Genomic DNA, 22,767 nt, shown 5'->3' on the forward strand with positions numbered 1-22,767 from the left:
CTTCAGCATCACCATTATAAAGGAAGATACAGAGAGTGGTGTATTATACCCAGTAACAACACAGTATTTCTCAATAGTATCCTGAAGTGGTAATATTGGTGATTGGGAAGAGCAGGGGCAGAAAAGTGCATTTCTGAAGGCTGGAATGTGGTGCTAGATACAGATGCTGGGTGGATATGTGAAAGGAGGGAAGGGATAATTCTTGCTGGACAAACTTTTTCCTGGAGCTGTTCTGAATAAGCAGTTGTGTGAAATGATGAGCTTTAGAGGGCTGGAGCAAAAAAAAAGAAAAGAGAGTATGTTTTAATAAATCTTTGCTACCACTTTTGAGACTGAGCAGAAACATTAATTCAAGCTTTCCCAGTCCTCTCCCTGTGACACAACGCTGGGGGCTGCAGGCTGCCTGATTTTTTCTGCATGCTGCAGGGCTTTGAGGCACCACTGCCTTCCCCCAGCTTTGTGATTCCACTCAGCTCAAGTGCTGGAACAGGGAGCCCACTCTGATACTCTTCACACAGCACGAAGGATGTGCTGGGAACTAGGCTACCAGAGTATCCCAGTTTCCTCTTTTTTCCTGCTGCACCACCCCCACAGCTGATGAATGAATGCAGTTGTAATACAGTGCATAATGTACATTACCCATAATGGCCTTTAAAAGGTGCACAGGATACTCCCAGCTTTCCTTCTGCCTAATGCAGGGATGATGGGCATCCCAAACAGGGAGACACACACAAGGCTAAGTGAAAAGGAGAGAAAACCAAGTACCAATACAAGGAGACTGAAGGTGCAGGAGATGGTAAAAAGGAGTGTCTCAGGCAGCAGATTACTTACAGGGAGATATTCTCAGCATAAAGTGAAGTTTGTTGAATTCAGTAAGAATTGCTATGGGAACTTAAATTGAGTTTCTTGTGACTTGAGCTCACATATTCCTTTCTATCCTTGCTGGGTATGTTTCAGGAGACAGTGAATGAATTCTCAGGATATGTTAGTAACACATATGCTGTGCCATGCTTTAAAAACTGTTAACCAAAAGAGGATTGTTTGTACTCTTGAATATTTTTTTCTGCCTTATGCCAGGACTATTTCTTAAATAATGAGTACTATTAAATATTAGAATGCAGAATATTGAGTATTCTCACAGGCATAAAAACAGTAGAATGCACAAGAATTAGTTTAATTTGATCACTGGCTTCTAGTTCACAAGTTTTCCAGAAAGTCTCACAAATCCATAGCGTGTTTCTTGAGTTGATACTTGCCATTTTATACAGGAACAACTCCTTGGAGATTTTTTCCCAAATAGAAGAATAAGAGAATGAGTAAATAATCAGCATTGGTTATTATTATATAGCAGAGATTTGAATAAAGAGCAATATGAACAGCTGAAACCCGAGATACTTACCCAGGAGAGCAGGACAGAATGGAAATAAGGAAGGCTGATGATAGGTAGGAGCCTTAGGGTTAGGGATTGATGAAATCAGCAATTTATTAAAAATAAAAGATTTGGGAAGGAAGCAGCATCTTGAACCTGTGTGATTATAATGAACAGAATGAGCAAAGAAAACTTAGGTGAAGGGTTAAGATAGCAAAGTGTCAGAGATCAGCCCAAAGAGGGGAAAAAAAAAAGAAAAAAATAGAGGCCAACCAGAATAAGCAGGAGTAGAAAATATATATATTTTGCTTGTTAGGTTTTATTTACTACTACTTGTCCTTGCTTATTCAGTGCTTTGGATGAATCAAGTGGTTTTTAATTGTTTGTTGGGTTTTTCCCCTTCCTTAATAGAGGAGGACAGTGATTTTCATGCTATAGCAGCTTTTAATGCTGTTGGTCACTTCTGTTTGGCACAAAGCAGGGTGAACCTTTGAAACCTGAGATGTGGGAGTAGCTTATTTCTCTGTTACTGCAAGCAGATGTTCCCAAGTGCTTGGTCTCTGCAAGGCCAGAGAGCAGCTGTACAGCCCTGAAAGGACCCAGGTATGGCTGCTGGGAGTAAATGTCTCAGCAATGTGTCTGTGCAAGGAATTCAGAGAAAAAGGTTCCAGTTCTTTGAGGTGGTGGATGCGTGGAATTTCATTCCCAGGCAGAAGGGTCCTGACATGTCAGTAATGCTCTTTTTAAAAGGTGGAAAAAAGATTGTTCTAGTCCAAGTTATTCCCAGGAAAGAGTTGCCTAATTTTATTTCTTGCATAATTTCATGTTCATTTCATTACTCTATCCTGCCTAAACTTCTGACATTTTTGAGAGAGAACCATACCCCTGATCCTATCTGAAGTGGCAAGCAGGCCTTAAATGTGCTGTTTTTAAATTTACCAGGTATTTATAATATTGACTAGATTTTCACATGGCAACAAAGTTGCTTGTTATTTCTAGATGTACATGTACATCCCCATAACCAGAAAAATCGTGTTACTGTGCATTATCACACTTTTTTTTTGGCTGTAGCAGCAAATTCTGATCTCTCACCTGTGTCTCAGCTGTCAAAACTTTCCACTTTTGCCATTTCCATAATTCCTTCCTAAGCGCTGGAAATGCTAAAGGATGAGTGACAGCTGTCAAAATTTACTGTTCACTGTGTATGAACGGAGGTAATGATAGAAGATGTTTATCAGAAGGATGCACATCTCAAAAACTGGGACCTCCTTCATCAAGGAGGCAAACACCTGAGAGTAATTGCCACCAGGGGAGTGCTTGTGTGTGTCCCCATCCTGAGTCTTCTGGCAGCTCATCTGCTTTGGAGGACAGGATGACAGGACACTGCTATGATGCTGCCAGCAGTAAATGCTGACTAAGAGACATGTTCAGCTGTTACATCACGTTTCTGGGCTTCATTTCTAACGTGTTCCTTCTTTTGGCACTGGAAATTCATGCCATCAATCTTGATTTTTACAGTCTAGAATCAAGCAGGTAAAGCAGGTTGGTAGATGAGCCAGCTAAGAGTGTTTCACACCTTGCATGAGAAAGCTGCAAATCACAGCTATCTTATGGGGGGGGGGAAAAAAACAACAACAAAACAACAAACCACACTTAAGCATCTTTCTTGTGCACATCTCGGACTGTGACAAATTCTGGTCCTGGCAGCCAGCCCCGATTTGCGTGTGCTGCAAAAGAGAAAGGAACACTTATGAAGGAGCAGGGGTGTGCTACAGCCGCCTCATGCCGATGTACCTGATGGCTTTTAGCACATTTTGCTGGGGGCTTTGTGGAGCCGAGCATTACCCGGGCGCTGAGGATCGCAGAGCCTGCGCCAGAGCCTGCAAGAAACCATGGCTGTTGTCCTTTGCTAGCGAGGCCGGGCGGGGCTCTCCGGGCCGGGAGAACCGTGAGTAGCCGGGAAGGGGGATGCAGCCCCGGGAGGAGGGATGGGATGGAGGGATCCCCGGGAACGGGCACTGCGGCCCCGAGCGCTTCCCCCGTGCCGTGACCCAGAAGTTTTGGCAGGATGCTGCGGCTCGCCGGGCGGGATGCGGCGGGGATGGGCTGCGGCAGGAGGGGCGGGATGGAGCTCAGCCCCAGCGGGGTGGGAAATGACCGATTTCCCCCAATTTCGTGCTCACGGGCCGGACGAACCGAGAGCGGCGGGCGATGGAGCCCGGGGAGCGGGGGAGCTGCTCCGGGCCGGGCAGGTGGAGGTGCCTGTGAGTTGGGTGATGGAGAAACGTGTGACAAAACAGAGAAGGGCGCGGTGGAGGGCGCGGAGGCTGCTCGGGGGAGGGGGAGGGCGGGGAGCGCCGGGCTGGGGGCGTCGCACCGCGGGCATCGCTCCATGCCCACCCCCCTCCCCAGCAAACCCCAAAGGAATCGCACTCGCCGTCGTCCCCACCCCCGGAAAAAGGAGGGCACAGCCCACCTGCGGGGCTGGCTGCCGTGGGGGTGCCGGCTGTGCCCCGTGCCCCCGCCCGTCCCCTTTACCTGCCCGTCCGCGGCGGGGGCAGCGGGGCGGTGGGTGGCGGTGGAGGCGGCGTGTGACAGATGTCCTCCTCTGACAGCGCTCGGTACCAGCCCAGTGGCTCCCTGCCATTGGCTCAGTGCAGCCGACCGGCAAGGCTGCTCGCTATAATAGCACTATGCCTGCCAGCGGCGGCGGCAGCTCGCTCGGCTCCGCCGCGGCCGCGCCGCGCATCCTCCTCCTCATCCTCCTCCTCCTCCTCATCCTCCTCCTCCTCCTCCTGCCGCGCTGAGGGGCCGCACCCCCGGCGCTGCCCGGCCTGAGGAGGCGGCTCCGGCCCCATGGAGTGCTACTACATTGTCATCAGCTCCGCGCACCTCAGCAACGGGCACTTTCGCAACATCAAGGGAGTTTTCCGCGGCCCGCTCAGCAAGAACGGGAACAAAACTCTGGTAATGGCTTCTTCTTCTTCTCCTCCTTCCCTTGCCTCCCCCTTCCTCCTCCTCCTTTGCGGGGACGCGGTGCCCTCGGCTCGGGGCAGGCGCTGCCGTGTCCGCGCAGCGCTGCGGACGGACAGACAGCCAGACAGACAGCCAGCTCAGGGAGATGCAGGGCCGGGGCTCCGCAGCCCGGGCAGCCCGGGGAGGGGCGGCTCGGCTGAGCGCATCCCCCCGGTGACCCCGGCTCTGTCCCCCCGTGCGGGGACAGCCGCAGGGCGAGCGACCCCAAACTTGTCCGGGTGCTGTCCCGGCCCTTTCGGTGCTGGAGCACAGCCCGAGGAACGATGCGCGGTTTGGTTTGTTGGCTGCCAAGTTCTTTTTTGGAAGCGAAACTCGGGGTGTGACAGGACTCGGAGGGTTTAGGCATTTTGGCTGAGATGCTCCGCAAAGTCTGCACAGGCTATTCGGGCTGTTCCTGAATTCATCCTCCGTGCCCAGGCGTCTTTACATCTGTTGGATTCCCGAGGTTTTGCTGAGTTGCTGGAACTCGCCTCGTGCTGTTGCTGAACTTTAATGGAAGAGTGACGATAGCCTTGGCGATCCATGTGCCTGCTCAGATGAAAGGGATGTGGGATAAGGGCGGGCTGGGCGAGCTGCAGCACGTAACATCTCAATCACGGCACAGAGCCGTGGGGACAGATGTCTGGAGCGGAGGATGGAGCTGAAAGAGGGGCTTAGCCACGTTGTTTATCTCTCCCTCCCATCACTGCCTTGCTCTGAAATCCTCTTTGCAGGAGATGGAGCAGAACTTACTCACCACATTCTTGTTCCCTCGAATGCACGACCTATATTGATGGGGAATTTACTGAAGTACTTAACATTTGCTAGAGTTGGCAAGCTTGCAATTTCTCCCTAAATAAAGAGATTAAAGCAAGTCTGAGCCAAGTCATAAAAATAGTAACTACTACGAGAGAATCTGAGGCAGATTTTTGGACTGTTTCAAATGTGAAGTTCCTGCTTTCACGTTGTAAATCTTTACAATTTTATTTGCTGTGGATTCTGCATATTTTTCTGTTAGGGATTGCGTTGTTGGAATTCTAAACAAGTGTTTGTAGTATCCATGAGATGGCAATATGTGTGTAATATTTCACTCTTACAGTTGCAAACCCAAGATGTACTGCAGAAATATTTGGTACATTTCAAATAATGGCATGATACATCACCTTCTTCCTACTAAACAATTTCAGTAAAGATGCATTTGGCAGGACTGAGAATACTCTGATGTAACTTTTGGACTGTGTATTGTCTTGCAGTTCATAATGGATTTTGCTTCAACGGATTTTTTTTATTTATTTTTCCCTTGGCAGAGAAAAATAAAAAAGGCAGCCCTGTATTTTCAATATTCCTGAATACTTTATTTACTGATAAAATTATTGGTGACCAAAATATTTTGGGAAAAGACTGGTGCTAACTTCAAATTAAAATAAACAATAATTGTGTGGGCTTTGAAGTGCTCATACTCTGGGGAAAAAATGTACTCTGGGAAGATATTTAACTCACCCCTGCCCTTCAGTGGGACTGATGTGAGGGCAGACAAGGCAGTGTTGGCTGTGGGAGTGCCGTGAGAGCCCTTAGCTTCTGTGTGGGCAGTGAGCACTGGCAAAGTTTTTGGTGGGTTGAAAAGGAAGAGTTTTTGATGTTGGCTCTGTGGACAGCAAAAGGAAATCCTTTCCTGTGAGATAAATTGTATAGATGCAGGCATCAAGGCTGGTGTTTCTGCTTGGGCTGTTTTTTAATTTATAGGAGGTGAAGATACCACTGAGTTGTGATACAGGGCATTAGTAGCCCAGACTGATAGTTCTGAGGTGCTGAAGTACATTTACCTCCATTTCAATGGGAAAATCAGATGTTTCATTGTTTCAGAGGATTTCACTGTAAACAAGCTTTTCAGACTTGGAAGGATGAAAATATTTATTAGTGTAAACTAGAATAAGTCCTTAGAAATTCCAGGAAGAGCACAGCTCTTACTGTCTTCCATCACAGAATAAGACTAGGAGAAACAGCAATCTGTAAAGCAGAAAATCAGAAATTTTGAAGCTGCTCTGACTCAGACATATCTTCCTATTTGCTGTAGAGCTTTCATTGTCTCTTCATCTGAGCTCCAAGCTTTCCAAAATCACTGCTTCCTCATAAACCAAGGAGAACCTGGAAACAGCCTCCCTTTGTACAGCATAGAATTGCTTCTGTGCAGAACTTACACTTGTTAAGCTTTGGTTCTCCTTCAGAGTTCTGCACCAGACTCTGTCTAGAAATAGAGATGAGTGTGTGTGTCTCAGTAGAATTTCACATCGAGTAGAAAAGTGCTGGGTCTAGTCAGATTGTGTGGTTTGGAGATGATTTTGTGTGGTGTATCTTCAAACCTGAGCTGGTCAGGTTTCAGGGGAGAAAGCTCCTTGGTCCTTTTCACTACTGTCCCAGTCTGGAGTGACCTGGAATTGCCCTGAAACTCTTTTTTTTATTTTTTTCCCCTTGCTCTCCAGGAGAGGTCACTGAGAGATATTGTTCCCTGATTGTTTGTCTCTAGAGGTTATCCTTACGTGTTTGTCCTCTGCCTGCGTCCTGTTTCACACAGAACTTGTCATTTAAAACTTCATGGAGATTTGGTTCAAAGCTCCCAAAATACAGCAGGAAGAAAGAGCTACAAACCTTTGGCCAGCTGGTGGGGAACATGAAACACAAAGCTTTGGTCTTCTGCAGAAGCTGCTCAGTGGAGAGCATCATAGAGTTACTTTTTGGTAGAAAAGATAGAATGGCAGTGTTTCTATTGCCTTGGTGTTTCTCTAAGGCACATCTGTCTTTAATTCCTGCTGAGTGTGGGCTTTGAGATGGGGTTATTTGGGAGGGGGAGAGAAGTGTGTGAGGGATGAAGATACAAAGAGGAGGAGGATGGGGAAGGCCACAGTTCTATTCCTCAGAAGAAGGTTCTGGGAAAACCTGAGCTCAGAGGGAAGGGAAAGGCACAAGTGGGAACAAAGGAAAGGGTGGATTTAGGTAACTGAGAAAACAGGTTACTGTAAAAACTTTTGAAATGAAATAAAATAAGGAAAAATTGCTGGTGGGTGAACCTTTGGTCAGGTGAGGGTGGGGAATGGAGGAATGTGTGTCTGCATGCAGTTCTGGGTGTTTCTGATAGCTCTGGTCCCCCCAGCCCACAGGGGAGCTGTTGGGGTAGGGATGCCTTACCCAATTGTAATCTGCTACTTCTTGTCAGGAAAAGAATGGATTGATGGGGAATGGGCCCTGTGAAGAATAGCCTCCAAATTCTTATTAAAAAGTAATGAGAAAACGTAGCAAAAAGAAGTTGGTGGTGTTTGCACTGTCAAATAAGGCTTTATCCTCTCCCTCTGCAGTTTCTATTGCCTGAAATATCCTTCAAACATGCACAGTCTCCTAACAATAGCTAATTTGCCACTGGAGTACTGCATGGCAGCTCTTTGGAAGGTTTTGCTGTTGTTGGAGTGCTGTCTGAGTGAACCAACTGCCATGTGGTCTTTTTTGTGACAGATGGTTTCTGAGAGAAACTCAAAACTTACCATGTGGGTCAGTACTCTGCAATGATGCTTCAAATTTCTTGTGCTCTTTTTGCATTTTCATGCTTTTTGGTGTTTTAATTGATGAATATTGGCCTGACTGCTTGGCTATTTCATGTCAGGGTTCATATTTTGTGACCAAGAAATTTTTCCAAGGATGTTCTTTTTGGCTGTAGCAGTTTATATTTTTTTTTCTTTTCTACAAACTCTTTGTTTTGCCTATGGTTCTGAACTTCTAATGCACTTACTCTGTTATTTTTTCAGGATTTATGTTATTGGTGCCAAATTACAGTAGTCTATCTTTGTAATTCATCTTCCTTGCTGTGGCTGCTGTCTTGCAGTTTATAATCTCAAAAAGTACTGAAACTTGTATGAAAAGAACAGCTTTCTGGAGAGAGAAATCAGTTGTTTGGAGTTGGAGCCGCAGGTGATTTTTTAAATCCTTAAAATGTCTTTCAGGATGTAAACCCTAAATCATGTTAAAGTATTTATCCTAGTTAATAGATACAATTTTTGGTTGGTCAGCAAGAAAACTGACTCTTTGTTCTTCTGAGTAGCTGGTATGTGGCTGGTGACTGAGTATCTGCTATTTCACCTTGCACTGGTGTAAATGGCTCTGTGCCCTTGGGATTCACAGGGGTGGAGGACTGGACCTGTGGGGCTCCTTCACATCTTTTAATTGGGCAAATGCATTTTCTCTGGTGGGGATCAGAATGAGTAAGGTGCTGCCACTTGGCTGAGGAACTTCAGACCTGTGAGTGGTGTAAATTGTTACTGTAATTCTAGTTTCAAGTGTCTTGTTGGTACAGATGGAAAGTAGGTAAGGTTGCAGGGTCCTGATAAGCAGTTGGTTCAAGGACCAAATACACCAAACACAAGAATCTGTTTTTGTGACTAACAGTGACCTCTATGTATGTAGGTTTATACTTTGGTTAAAAGGATGAACCCAGGGGGCTCCAGGGGTAGAATGGAAATAGTGGTCCCCAGGTCCAAGGGAGGCAGTCACAAATTAATTAGAACTGGAATCAAACTCTGAACTCAGTGCCACAAGCCTTGTGGAGAAGATGATCTCATGAACTTCAGGTGGCTCTCATGTAGTACAGCTTAGTGCCTCCCAGCCAGCTTGGTTATGGCTGCAGGGATGTAGATTAATTAATAAAGTAATTAATTTGTTTACAACTCCTTTTAGAAGTCTGAGGGCGTGCCTCTACTTTTATGAAAACTCCATGGAGTTGAAATACTGTCACACTGGTGCCCTCTGAAAGTGCCATCTGTTGCTCAGGCTGTCTGTCGGTTGTCTTTGGCTCTTTTACACTCTGTAGAATATTTTTGTATTCCCACATCTACTAAAGTAAATAGGCTGTGGTGGACATAAAAAATATATATATTTTATGGGAATTTCTATTACAAATATCTGTTCTCTACTACAGGAAGAAAGTATTAAACTAAAGCATTTCCTGATGAATTGCAACTGCAGTTGTAATTCTGCATGATCAGGGTAAATCTCCATTGATTTCAAGCTATCTAGTGCACATATAAAATAAACAATACTTACCATAGGTTTATTTTAAATACTGGTAAAATGACATCCTGCAGTTCTGCTTGCCATATTGTATATTACCTGTAGCTGGAGAGTAATTTTTCAATTCTATCTTACTCATGCAGAATTTAATAGAACTATTGTGATACATTGTTTTTCATCTTTAATGTTGCAGAGTTTGTAGGGCTGAGTTGCTAGGCCAGAGTTGTGTTAGTAAAGGGAGAAAAATCACCTGTTACTTTCTTCAGTGGCTATGCTCCCTGTGGATCTGCTAATGTCTTTTTTGACTTAAGTTTGGAATTTGAAAATGTTCACTTCTGTGGGAGAAGCTGAGCAGCCCTAACTCATTAAAATATTAAAGAGAAAAAAATAAGTTCTTCCTAATTTGATTTTAATAATTAATAAATATTACTTAGATCATAATTGAAAACCAACCACTCAGAAGACAACAGAATAAACTGGTAAAGTTAAAGGAACAATAAAATCATAACTGTGTCCTACTTCTAAAGCCCATTTATTTGAACTCAGGTGACTTGGTTTATTTGTGTGAGGCTGTCTGTAACAGTTCTGGTTCCAAACATTATCAGCAGGCGTGTTTTGGTGAGTTCATAGGAAACCATCATAATTCAACTGCATTTCCAGAGCAATTCAGAGAGGTCTCAAGCCTCGTGCAGCGAGACACAGCCCTCCTATATCCGCCAGACTCTGTGTGACTCCATCATCTGGCCCAAAAAATAGCAGGAGCTGGAGTCCAGCGTGCAGCAGGTTTAAATTGGGGCAGCTTCTGCTTCAGAGCTGTTCCTGAGCAGACTTCTGTACTGTAAAAGCTTATTAAATGTATGGTAAGCTTCAAACACCTCGCTATTCTGTTGAATGTAATTAGACTATTACCATGGTTAAATTAGTACACTTGTCTATTTTTTTTTTCCAAACTGAGGCCTTAAAGAATAAGTCTGAGGAGAGCCTTGGTGTTGAATATTTTCTGGTGCAAATATCCAGAGCAATCTCCTAGCTCTGAGATCCACAACATTAATTTGAACATGTTGCTCACACTTGGAAAACGGTGCTGCTAACATGTTGTTTACCATGCTGCTAACTGGAAAACAGCAAGCTGCTCCTGAATTTTCAAAACCACAGATATTTTTGAAATCTTTCAACTAATTAGACCTTTCCAAGGTGCAGATTGCAGTGCTAAAAGTCTTGTCTTTGCTATGGGCTCTGGGAAAATTCAGGTTTCTTGGCCTTCTGTCAGCAGGGATTCACTGTGGAAAAAAAGTGAAAAGTTGTGTTGAGAGTGGACTCTTAGCTGAGCACAGAGGGGTTTTGTGTAGGATTTGACTAAGTAGCTGCAAGATCTCTGATGCCCCTAACTGGTGACAATTGCAATATTTCCTTCTCTGAATGGCATTCAGGCATGTCAAGAGGAGAAACTATTCTCTGCAACAAATCAAAGCCGTTGAATAGGTGCATCTTAAAATATAGGTGGTGACGAACTTAAAGAAACCCACAAAATCAATCCAGAACATTTTCTCTTATTTAATATGTTAATGCAGTCAATAATTATTTATAAGACAGATTCTTTAATGCTGCCTGGTGGAAGTGGAAAGTGAGTTGATTTTTTTTGTTTACTCACTTGTGATTCAACTGTAAACACAGGAGAGGGAATGAGCCTTCCTAATTTGGCTGTATCTGACCAGTCTCTTAAAAACAAATACTCGTCAGACCCTTCTATTTTTCCACACATTTTTGGAGTGAGAACAAATGCTTTTCCCCCAGCATTCTTGAGAGACTGTTGTATGATGAGCTGTGACTTACTGTTGTTTAAAAAAACCCCAAAGTAAACAAAACAATATTTGCTCACAAGAAGGCACAATATTTGTCATGTTTAACCTTGTTTGTTCAATGGAGATAAGAAACTGTCTGAAGGCCTCAGGAACCAGGAGATTTTAACTCATAGAGTAATTAATTTATTTTGTTAAAATATGTTAAATATGTTTGCAGTTCTTTTCCTCTGAGGACTGGCCAAAGCAGGGGTACAGATGGGGCACAGGGTTTTGTTTCTCCCTTGGCAGAGGATGTTTGTTCTGAACACTCTGAGTTGAGGGTGAGCACGAATTTCTGTGGCAACTTTTTATTTTTTCCTTCTTTTTAATTAATTCAGAGACTAAATTTCCAAATATTTTTATTTGGAATTTTAAAGGGTGGTAGTTATACAGGTAGTGGTGTAAGAAAGGAAATGAAGATTCTTTCTTCACAGCTGTAAGAGCAAATCCAGAAATAGTGCCAGGAGTGACCTCCATATCTCCCACCTGGCATAGCTTCCCTGATTGCATATGATAAAGAACAGATTTTGTTGTAAATTCTGCAAATGGCTTGGAGAATGTTGAGGGTTTTTTTGAGGAACAGAGAGATATTTTTGTTTGTTTGTGTTTAGAAGCTCATCAACATTCCTGGTTTGTACCAGAGACTTAGGACTCGTCAGGCTTTGTGTCTGACTGTGGTGATTTGCATTTTAAAATGATTTTTTTATGTGGATAAAAATGATATTTTTAGAGAGACTTCTTTCCCCAAGTAGCAAGTGATCAGGCTACCTCCTGTGGGACCAGCTGAACTCAAATATTCATGTTGCAAGATTTCTCACAGCCAGCATACAGCTTGATTGCCTACACTGGCCAAGTCTTGGTCAGATTGTTTCATTTCCAACCTAGCACTGCACAATATCTGTCAGAATTTGCATCTTTGCCTTGTAGAAATGAGTTTCTGGACTTAGGAAAGGAGCTTCCTTTCCATCTAACTGGCAGCATCCTTCCACAAGGAGGACAAACCAGTGTAGGTGTCCCTGCCCATGGCAGTGAAACTAAATGATCTCTGAGGTCCATTCCAGCCCACACTGTTTCTTGATTCTGTGATCTGACACCTGAGACTATAGCTGGGGATTGGAGGGCAGGTTTTTCTATGTGTAGGTGTCCATGAAGTTTGTGGATTGTTTTTGTTTTGTGGTTTTTTTTTTTTGTTTGTTTTTTTTTTTTTGTTTGTTTGTTTTTTTGCAAAATGCATCTTCATTCACATGGCAGAATACAGTTGTTTAAATAGCTGCAATTTCGAAGTAATTTAATTTCTGCTGCAACTGTTTTTGACAGGAAACCACAATACCCGTTGCAGAACATCAGCTACTCCTTCATCAAATGGATTTTGATAAAATATCTGGATTTTAAACTTGGGGCACACTTGGGTCTGTAAAGGATTATGCTGCACAAGGGGTCTGGCCAAGCAGTCCATGAAACAACCTGAGCCTAAATTTATAAAACAAAAGCAAATTTTTTTTAAAAAATTTTCTTAACTAGTCATTATTGAAATGTATAATTATTTAGCAAAGTTTGCTTAAAGATGTGTAATTCTATAGGATGTTGTGTCTTTCTCTGTTGGAAACAGTTGGCTTTATCATGAGAGTGTAAAACACAGACCAAGATGTCCTCAAATCTTGCCAGTCCCTAAAGCTGCCTGTCCCAGTCCTGGCACTTCAAAGAACCTGTTTGTATGAGTGCTGAACACTCATTTGGGTTGGGTTCTGAATTATAAAGAAAGGGGCAAAGTAAAGAAATGGTATAAAGGTCTTTATACTGGAAGTCTTGGACACTGTGGGTGTAGTCTCCACTTTTTAAAAAAATATTCTATTTTTACAAAATACACTTTATTGTCAAAAAAAAAGTTTTTAGGTTTTAGGTTTGCTTTAAAGTGAGACTTGGGAAACTTAATGTAATTGCATAAAGAACATTATGTTCTATGTGAGCAGTAAACAACTGTTTCTGCAAATAAAGCAAGGTAACCTTTTTAAAAAGCAAAATACCTTTTATGCTGCTAGTTTACAAAACATTCTTAAAATATAGTTAATACTTCAGGATACTCTGAGGGTAGCAGTGGAATATACTGCTGAATAAATGGGTTTTCTGGCTTCTTTGCATTGAGATTTCTAATAGCAATGCTAATTTTTTTCTGATAGTTTCAAGGAAATATTTCATGAGGTAGAAAAATCAAGATAATATTTGCTTGTCCTTCTGCTGTGCAAATGAGCCGGTAAATCATCTGACACCTGTTTGTTGGGCAAATAAGTGAATTTGCATGAACTAGCAGGTGGAATTAGGGATTAGAAAGAGATGAAAGCAGTTTTAAAGGACTGCTTCCAAAGGTTTGTGGAGTTGTAGCCTGTTGTATTACCACAGAGCAGAGAGAAAAGCTCCCCACCAACAGGATGTCAGAAATATTTGAGGTTTTCTTTATGAAACACCTTGGAGTGCTCGTGGGTATGCAAGTGTCATGGCAATGTAATTAGAAAAGTCCAGCAAAACCTGGTGGCTGCTCCACCAACTCCCTGAGGTGACCAGGTGTGCCCAGAGTGGACCTGATTTATAAGTAATGGAGAATTAAAGAAGGAAAAGTGGAGCTTTCCAGTGGAAAGGAAAACTGCAGCGAGCTGTGTGAAAAAAAAACCAAAACAGCCAAGGTGTTTAATAGAGAGGAGATGTAGAGTTACCAAGTGATAACACATCATTAGTGAATAACAACATTTTTTGCATATATAATAATAAATATAATATTTACAGTAGAACTGGAGAAAACCAGGACAAAGTTTGCCTGTCCTTGTCAGCATATCCATGGCAGCAGTGGCACTGTCTGAGTTGCTTGTTCTGATTCAAACCAGTCAGACTTGGAGGATTTTTGGTCAGTGTAGAGGTTTTGGTTTGCTAATTTGAGTTTCCCAGCCAATGCCCCAATTATGAAGTGAGTTTAGTCTGGGCCAAATCGCCAGTGCACCCACTAGAAATTATTTACTCATTTCCTGCTCTGAGATATGGATTAGGAGGAGGAGGAGGGCAAAACAGGTTCAAAACTTTAAAGGGTATAGAGAAAAAAAATTGCAAACAAAATTAAAAGAAAAATTATATGAAAATCAGGATAAACCTTCGGAACTCTTCTCCCTACCACACCCTCCTTTCCTTCCCACTAAAAAGGTAAAGAGACAAAATCTGGAATTTTCAGTCAGTTTGCCACCTCTAAAATAATCTTTCTTCAGTCTCCTTAGGGACAGAAGCCTGTCTTGCCCTGCTTTGGAGACTTCTTCACAAGAAAACAGTTCTCTCATGGCTTTTACTTTCCATGAACAGCAGCCTGGAAATCTGCAATCTTCAAGTCCCTCCCATCTTTTGCAGCCTTCCCACAGCTGAGTTCATGGGCCATGTCAACTTTTTGGGGGACTATTTTAAGGATGAGCTGTTCCAGCATGTTCTGGCATAAAAGCAAAAAGTTCTTTTCATTCATCTCTGGGAATAGAGGTTTTCTTCTTTTATTCCTGGGGCGAAGTTTCTCACCTTTCTCAATTCTCTCTGTTCAAATTTCTCATTGGATCATAGCAATCTCTACCTGCTTCAATACTGGTGTGTCAGCTCACAGTTGGATGCTACATGCCCCTGGTGCATTTCCATGAGTTCCAGGGAAAAAAACAAAGTCTGATACCTCAAATATATCTTCACCACAGCCTCACAGAAAAAGAATTTCAGCCTAAGACTAAGCCTGACGGTCAGTCAGGCTTGACCTGGACGTGTGTGCTAGGAGGCAAGTTCAAGATAAGAGGTGGGAAATCCTGATCAGATACAAGGGAAAAAAAGTAAAAATTGAGGGTGGCCAAGTGCTGGAAGGAGAGTCTGTGGCATCTCCATCCTTAAATTAATTGACTGTGCTTTTAAGCAAAGTGTAGGACTAAGTGTCCCTCTGTCCTCAGCCAAGGGTACAATTTCAGTTTGATCTGCAGAAGAGCAGCTTTTAATTGAATCCTGTGTGGTGAGGTTCCTGCTGTGCCCTGCTCCAACTTTTTGGGACTCCTGAGTGCTCCTGGCTGCCCTGATCCCAGCTGACATCCAGCTGGCAGGAGCAGTGCCTGCAGTGACCTTCTCTGGGGAGCTCCTGATCTGCCAGAGCCCTGAGACCCAGGGTAACTAATAAATCAAGTGCAGCCATTGAATCTACTTAGGATTTCTTTGTAGGGATTCCCAAGCTGTGAGTCACAGTCAACGACCCAACTTGTAATTAAGAAAGATGATAGACTCGGAACTTTTCCAAAACTAATTAATATGTAGCTCTCACACTCCACAAATTGTGTGCATTATCAGCAGTATTTTATTGATTACACTTTTTCATATTGGAAATTGCTGGAGTATATATAACCCTAATTTTGGAAAGGCTTCTAAAAGGTACTCAGGAACACAACTGAGAGAGAAATTGAATTGTTGTCGTTGGAACAGCTTTATGCAGAGGCAAGGAAAACTCAAGCCAAGCGTTTTCTAAAGCATTATATGCTGCAGTCCTTCGCTATAGATTGTTTCAAAGAGAGGAAAAATGAGAAACAAACTATCAACCGTGTCTTGTTCAGCCCACAGAGCTCTTGCACTGTGCCATGAGCAGTGTATCTGGGGATTTCCAGGAAGTTGTTCAGATATTTTGCATCTTTTCACACAGTGGGTGTGGTGTGCTTACGGCTTTGATATATTTATAAACTTAGTTCACGTTATGTATTTATATTTTTATATGCATTTTTATATTATCATATATATTATATTGTTAATATATACTCTGTGTATTCAAGCCCATTGTTTAACACAGGGATGTGGCATCACACTAAATTCCTTTAGCTCATGATTGTCATAGAGGAAACATGATCCTTCTAAAGGGAGGAAGTGCCAAAATTCTTTATGAGTGGCTGAAACTCTTTTTTATAAGAGGGGCCTTGTTGATCCAGAGTCTTCACTCAGCTGGCTGGGGCTGGGCAGAGGAATAACCTTGGAGAAGTTCCCACAGAGCAAACCAGTGCATGTGAGGATTGTGGGTGTTCTCCCTCAAAATTCAGAGTAATTTTGAGCTTACTCTGAAGTGCCCTGGTCACTGCAGACCAGGTAGGTAGTGGCTAATGCTGTGCTGTAGCCACGAGATGAATGTAGGATTTATTTTCAAACCAGTTAGCAGAGGAACTAGAGCCATGTATATCACCTTCTTTAAAAAAAAATCTGTCAGAAGTTTTATGCATAATGAATGTGAAAGCTACAATATGGAATGAATTATCAAATGGCTCAAGTTCACTGTCTCTTTGAAAGCTATGGGGGGGCTGTGTGGAGGAAATTGCACTTGTATTTTACACCTGACAAATTGAATTACAGCAACAAATCTGTATAATTACAATTCAGAGACCGGGGTTTCTTCTTGGAGTCGGGTAATTAGAAGCAGGACTATACTTGAAGGTTCAAATTGGATTCTTAGAAAGAGTCCCTTACATGAACATGACCTGTACAGAAACCAGTGTTTTCATCTCTTCTATTTTAAGAATTCTGAATAATAATGTAAAGTGACTCATCCATTATTTCCTCATCTCTTCATCAGCAAGACGCACAAGAAATTATTCCTTTGATTGTTTCCCTGCAAATGGGAAATCTTTACAGTTTCGTCTCTTTTCAGCAGGCATTCATAAATCCAATTAACATTAATGAGTCTCACGTGTGTGTGTAGAGAGAGAAACAAATGGACCTTTTGTCCCTCCAAGTATGTGCTTAACTGCAGAAAATGAAGTGAAGGAAAAGCTTTTGGTGGATAAGAGGTTACAAAGTCAGTGGCTCCTGTCTCGTTTTGCAGTAGCTAACACATTCCCCTGGTTCTCTCTGCCCTGTCAAGGGTCCTTGTAGGAGCTGTAAATGCAGGATGAGCTGTTGGTAAGGTGGAGAGTGCTATTATTACCCCCAGTTCTAAGATTAATTACTAACAGGTCATGTTTTCCATGGAATGGCAGGATTGCAGTAGGGTTAATGTGACTGTGCTTCTGTATCATGACATAACTCCATGGGAACAGTTAGAAAAAGTAAAAAATATTAATAGCTCAGTGACCTATAAAGAAGAAATACTCAGTGCCCTTCTTTAGAGGTTCTGTTGTCTCTCTGAAGAGCAGGATTGATGTTGCAAGAAGTTGGTGACATTTTGTGTTATTCAGCAACATTTCTTGTTTACTTACAGGCACTCTTAGAGCAGCCACGACTTTCCCAATGACACAGGAGGTCTTGATCAAGCTCAGTGCTGTTAACAAGTGAATGGGGTCTTAGTAAATTAAATACTGCCTCTAGGAAAGCATCTGCTCCTGTTGCTGGCAAAACAGTCTGAACACAGGGTATTTTGCTTAATTTAATTTGTTGCAAATTAACACCAACATTTGATTGCTGATTTGGGTACTGGGTTTGGGAAAGAAGACTCCAAATGAGGAAACATTGCTTGAATTTGGCAGTGCTGAAGATTTGTGTGGGGTGGGTGGTTCACAGCAGTGCCACAACCCACCAGAAATCCCACTAAGGTCCCCCACAGTCCCCCCACACCCAAACCTGCTGTGTGTCCCCAGAACACAGTCACAGCTGACATGTGGAAAGGCTCTGAAGAGCTCAGTGCAGTATAAATACACTGGAACCATATGGTCTATCAGAATCATAATATCACTTCAGAGGTTTAGAAATAGCGTGTTTATTAGCTGTAATCACTTCAGAATTTTCATTGGAGTGAATGGCTGTAAGTACTCAATAGTTGTACTTCCATACAAACCTTTCTGCAGCTTGGTTGGGAATAGAAGTCATCACCATTCACCCAAAAAAAGAACAGTGGAAGGCTCTTTGGGTATCCCCTGTGTCTGACAGCCATCCAGCAGGATCATGGTTATGCTTTGACAGAGCTATAGACTATGACTGACTCCATACAAGATGATCTAATGTGTACATCTATATTGGGTGCTTTAAAATAACTGTTGTTGCACTTTTCTGCCATCAAGAATTGCCTGAAACTATTACCATCTTGCAACTGTGCTTCCTTTTGTGCTATTTGAAATTACGCCCATTTTGTCCTAATTGCTGTCTCCTCAATGGCTGCATCCTTCAGATATCTGTAAGCTGTAAGAATCCTCATTTCTTGCACCTTTTCCAAGCTTGGCATGCTCGGCTGTTTTCCTCTCTTCATCTATCAGTTCCTCTGGTTTTGAGGATGGCATGGCTTTTATTTGAACTCACTCCAGCATTCCAACATAAATCTATCAAAATCTATCACCTTTTAGCCTGTCTAAAAGGTGAAATTAGAAGAATTCCATGGATGTTGCTTGCTGTGTAGGTACCTGGGGGAGGACTGTGCAGTCTGCATTTGTTGTGGCATGTGCTTGTTCTATACATAGTCTCACCAGCATCACTGGGACCACTCACTCCATTCTATTCTCACCACTTCCCTACTCCCTCCTCCACTCTCAGACTCCTTGCCACAGATGCAGTGTGTGGCTGTGGGTAGAGTTTTCAGTTTTCTGGAGTCTCCACTTGTGCTATGACTTCTCTGTTGCTTCTGATGCATCTGTTGGAGTGCTCAACTTCTCTAGAAGGTGCTTTGATAAATTCCAGGTTAAAGCACTTGTAAGATAGGCTTGTTTGTATTTTGTAAGAATAATGTGATGCTTGTCAGGAGCCGGCAGATTTATTTGCTTCTGCACTATTAATTGCTCTAAGTTGTGTATATGTGTGGATATATTTGTTCTTTTTCTTGTGACAGAAGAGAATTAAACATGAATTACTTCCACACAGAGACATAAGTTTTATTTCTAGCCTCTTTGTCTTTTAATCTTTGTCTTTTCTTCCCCTGGTGTGTGGCTTTTTTCTCTTTCTGTGGAAAATCTCCCAGCTTGGGGAGCATTTTGTGTTGTCCTGCCTGGTGCAAACCTCCCCTTGGTGAGGTTCATTTTCATTCATTTTCCATTCACCTTCCATTTATTTTGTAGCACAGCTCTTTGACCTCCCAGTCAACTTTAGCTGACTTCCCTTATGTGATTTTTTTGGGGGATGATCTGACTCCACTGAAGGTTTTTTTGGGGGAGGGAAAAAAAAACCTAACTCAAATCTGCTACTTTCATGGCAAATATTTAGAAATACATGCATTTTGTTGAACTTAGATCTCACTGTTGATTCTCATGCAGTTGTACAGTTTAATTTTCTCAATTTTGCCACCCTGACTAGATTGTTATTCTCATCACTTACCTACTGCAGCCATCATTTCTTCATAGACTGATTTTTTAAAATGACAGACATAAATTGAATGAAGTTGATCTTCACAGCAGGCAATCGCTAGTCACCCTAAATGCATTTTTACTTCTAAAAAAATATGAGAGCAGGCAAGATGGGCAGTTATTTAATCTGAAGAAGCATCTTGCTTTAATCTCATGCAGCATTTCCCAGGGATGCTGTAGACTGCCAGGCTGCAGAAATACACATTATTGTCAACTTTTTCATAACAGGATTAGCTCTTACATCTGCCTGTTCTCTTTCACCCTTCATGGCTGCAGGGAAGCACAGGACATAACTCGCTGTGATTTTGTGTTGTTCTCCTTTGGGGTGACCCTTCTGTTTCCTTCTGTGCCCCTTTCTGTGCTCTGGGGGTGAGGTCCCTGGAGGGTGGCACAGCCACGGTGCTTTAATTTTGGCTAAAGTGCCAAGCTTGGCCATGAAAGGAAGGAAACAAAACATTAAAAAGCAATGCTGATGAATTATTCTGCATACTTGAACACTTAAAAAAGAAATGAAATAAAATCCTGGGATTGCCTAGTGGGTGATCATTTTTATGACAGAGCTCTGTATTTGAGAAATACTTGGTGGAAAATAAACAAATCTAGTGATTACTTTCCTTGAAGTCATCAAACAATTGTTTCAAGAAGGTTAAACTTTAGTATTTTATGTTTCTTGCTGCTTTATTTCCCTGTTCCATTCCTTTTATGTCCATGATTTGGAGCAATGGGGGCTGCCTATGACTATGTTACTTGTAATTGAGAAGATGATGTGTTAAATGCAGTTCTGTACTTCTTTATGTCTGTCTGTCCTGGACTTCTGCATTGCTTTGCCTTTCTTTTTCATGTACTTTTTACCTTTTTCCATAGTTTTGCTTTCTGCCTATACCTAATACTTTTTTTTTTTTTTTTTTTTTTTTTGTATTTTTTGAGTTTTATGCTGTTCCGTATCCCAGACCTTTCCAAGCTAATTTCAAAACTGGATGCCATTTTAGAAGTAGATTAGCTGCCTCCTTTGCTCAGTCTGAAAATGAGAATTCGAACTCTGAGCTTTTGTTTTGACATTTATGGTTATTTGTCAGAAGTAAAGAAGAGTTTTTGATTATGTTGTAAGAATAAGGTCTGTAATACAGTCTTAATTGCTTTGCTTGTTAATTTGTTAGACCTGGTACAGATTTAATGATACCATTGCAGCTGGCATTTAGCTGATTGGAAAAACATGGCAATTTTTGTATTTAGGTGCTGCAAATGAGAGAATGGCAAAACTGGCTTATGCTACTCTTATTTTGCTGCTTGTAATACTCCCCATTTTTTTTAATATTCAGGTTGAACAAGCAGGATGTGACAGCATGACAGTGAAGATTCCTCTTCTAGAATTTTCTTGCAGTATTTTTTTTTTCTTTACAATGACTTAATGGCAAAACTGAAGTGTGTTATTTCAGATTGTTCTTCCTCATGATTTGAATTCACCTTCAGGTCCATAACATAAAGACCTGAGCTTTTGTTCATAGCACAAAGATGCAAAGGAGTTATGGAAAAGTGATTTTTAAGAAATGAGAGGGGATGAGGAAGCAGAGCAGGACTTGGCTGGTAACAGAGAGTGTGGATGGCATCACCAGGAAGGCTGAAGAGGGCAGTGCCCATAGTGGAAAGAAAAATACAGGGGAGTCTGTGACTCTGTGGCCATCTCTTGGACACATCTCAAGGGTCTGTGGCAGGATGTAGCTTTGATGAAGTAAGTTGGGAACTGCTCCTTGTGTTGTACTCGCGAGCTGCAAAAAGTCAAAAAGTGAAGATGTTTAAAGTGTATGCTGAAAATTTAAAGTTGATTCAGCTTCTTGTTTTCTGGAAGGCACAGAGGAAAAACAAGATTGTGAAACTTTGGACTCCTCCTGTCAAATCTCATTAAAGCTTTCTTGATCAGTGTCCCTTGCTTTTTCCATTCTTGTCTCCCACAAGGACAGCATCTCCAGATGACAGTAGCAATTATTTATTTTAATAAACATGCATGTGTGGTATTCTATGCTCTGGGTGCACACACACTAGGTGCTTGCTGTGCTGTGTGTGTGCATGGAGAATGGTCAGCTCTGAGTATTCTGGCACCCTGTGTACTCCATTCATCAGGCTGATGTTTGGGTGTGCAGAAAAGCTAAATGGCTGGAAAGCAGCTGCCTTGTTCAAAAAAGCCACTTAGTGAGACATTTACTGAGGAGGTAACATCTTTAAAAATATTTAGTGCCACTCGAAAAAGCAACTTTATGAAATATTTAGGAAACAGCTTCTTTGAGGGGAAAATCTCGCAGTTTTTGTGCAGTAATGTTCCTGTCTTTTAATGTTGCAATCACTCAGCTGGTAGGAAGAACATCTCTTCATTATTTAATACTTAGAGCCACTTACCACCTATAAATACAGTTTGCACTGGAATATATAAATTGTTTAAAAGTGTCAGATAGCAGAAAAGAACTGGCTTCTTTACACTGTATTAAGTGTTAGACTACTAGTTTAATATGTTCAAATTGCTAGAGAGGCAGGGATCATGGGCCTTCCTAACACTTGAACACAGCACTCCCTGGCTGTCTTCATGTAAACAAAAAGTGGGGTTTTGGAAAGATTTTTGCTTATGTAGTGCACATTTTTCCTGCTTAAGCCAATTTTCACTATTATATTTATTTTTTTAATGAATGCAGTGGCTTTTCTGTTTCCTTTAATGTTGCCTGTATGTAAATTAAATTAATCCCCTTGTAAATTCACACATGCACTTAATCCTCTAACATGCAAGCTTTTGTTGTTAGTCTTACAAACACTTTATCATCAGATTTAAATCTCCTGTTTTGAGACCAAGACATGTACCAGCCATTCCCATCTCGTCCTTCATAAAGCAAAGTGTCTGTTTCACTCATTTTCAGTGTTTGTAACCACATATTACAAGTTGTCAGCAAGTGACAGCTTTTAAAATACGATCCTGTCTTGCTTTTTCCAGTAATGAAATGCACTGTAAATGAGATTTCTTGTATGGTCTGCTCTAACTGGGCAGTGGTGAGTGAGTCACATCCTTATTTGGATGCTAGTATTTAATGTATATTTATATATATATCTGCCTTTGGATACTTTAGGTGTATCTGACCCATTCAAGAGACCAAAGATCACTCCATTTTCTACCCATGTGGCCTTCCCTGATCCATGGCAGGGCTTGGGAGCCAGAGGA

At 42.0% G+C, this 22,767-nt stretch overlaps 1 protein-coding gene and 1 long non-coding RNA gene across 2 annotated transcripts in view; one reads left to right on the forward strand and one right to left on the reverse strand.

Annotated features, from left to right (window-relative positions):
* Positions 1 to 3,017: 3,017 nt before the first annotated feature.
* Positions 3,018 to 4,134, reverse strand: LOC116999031. Its single transcript, XR_004418513.1, has 2 exons — positions 3,908 to 4,134; positions 3,018 to 3,096 (listed from the first exon to the last, which is right to left on the reverse strand). It is a non-coding gene; the product is annotated as an uncharacterized LOC116999031 (long non-coding RNA).
* A 5-nt stretch (positions 4,135 to 4,139) lies between these two features.
* The window catches only part of ZNF804A (zinc finger protein 804A), a 146,117-nt gene continuing 127,489 nt past the window's right edge, over positions 4,140 to 22,767 (forward strand). The window contains exon 1 of the mRNA XM_033065328.2: positions 4,140 to 4,336. Coding sequence (XP_032921219.1) covers positions 4,226 to 4,336 — 111 coding nt within the window. The 5' untranslated portion in view covers positions 4,140 to 4,225. The remainder of the gene's footprint in view (positions 4,337 to 22,767) is intronic.

Source organism: Catharus ustulatus, chromosome 7, assembly GCF_009819885.2.
Source record: "Catharus ustulatus isolate bCatUst1 chromosome 7, bCatUst1.pri.v2, whole genome shotgun sequence".
Taxonomy (NCBI): Eukaryota; Metazoa; Chordata; class Aves; order Passeriformes; family Turdidae; genus Catharus; species Catharus ustulatus.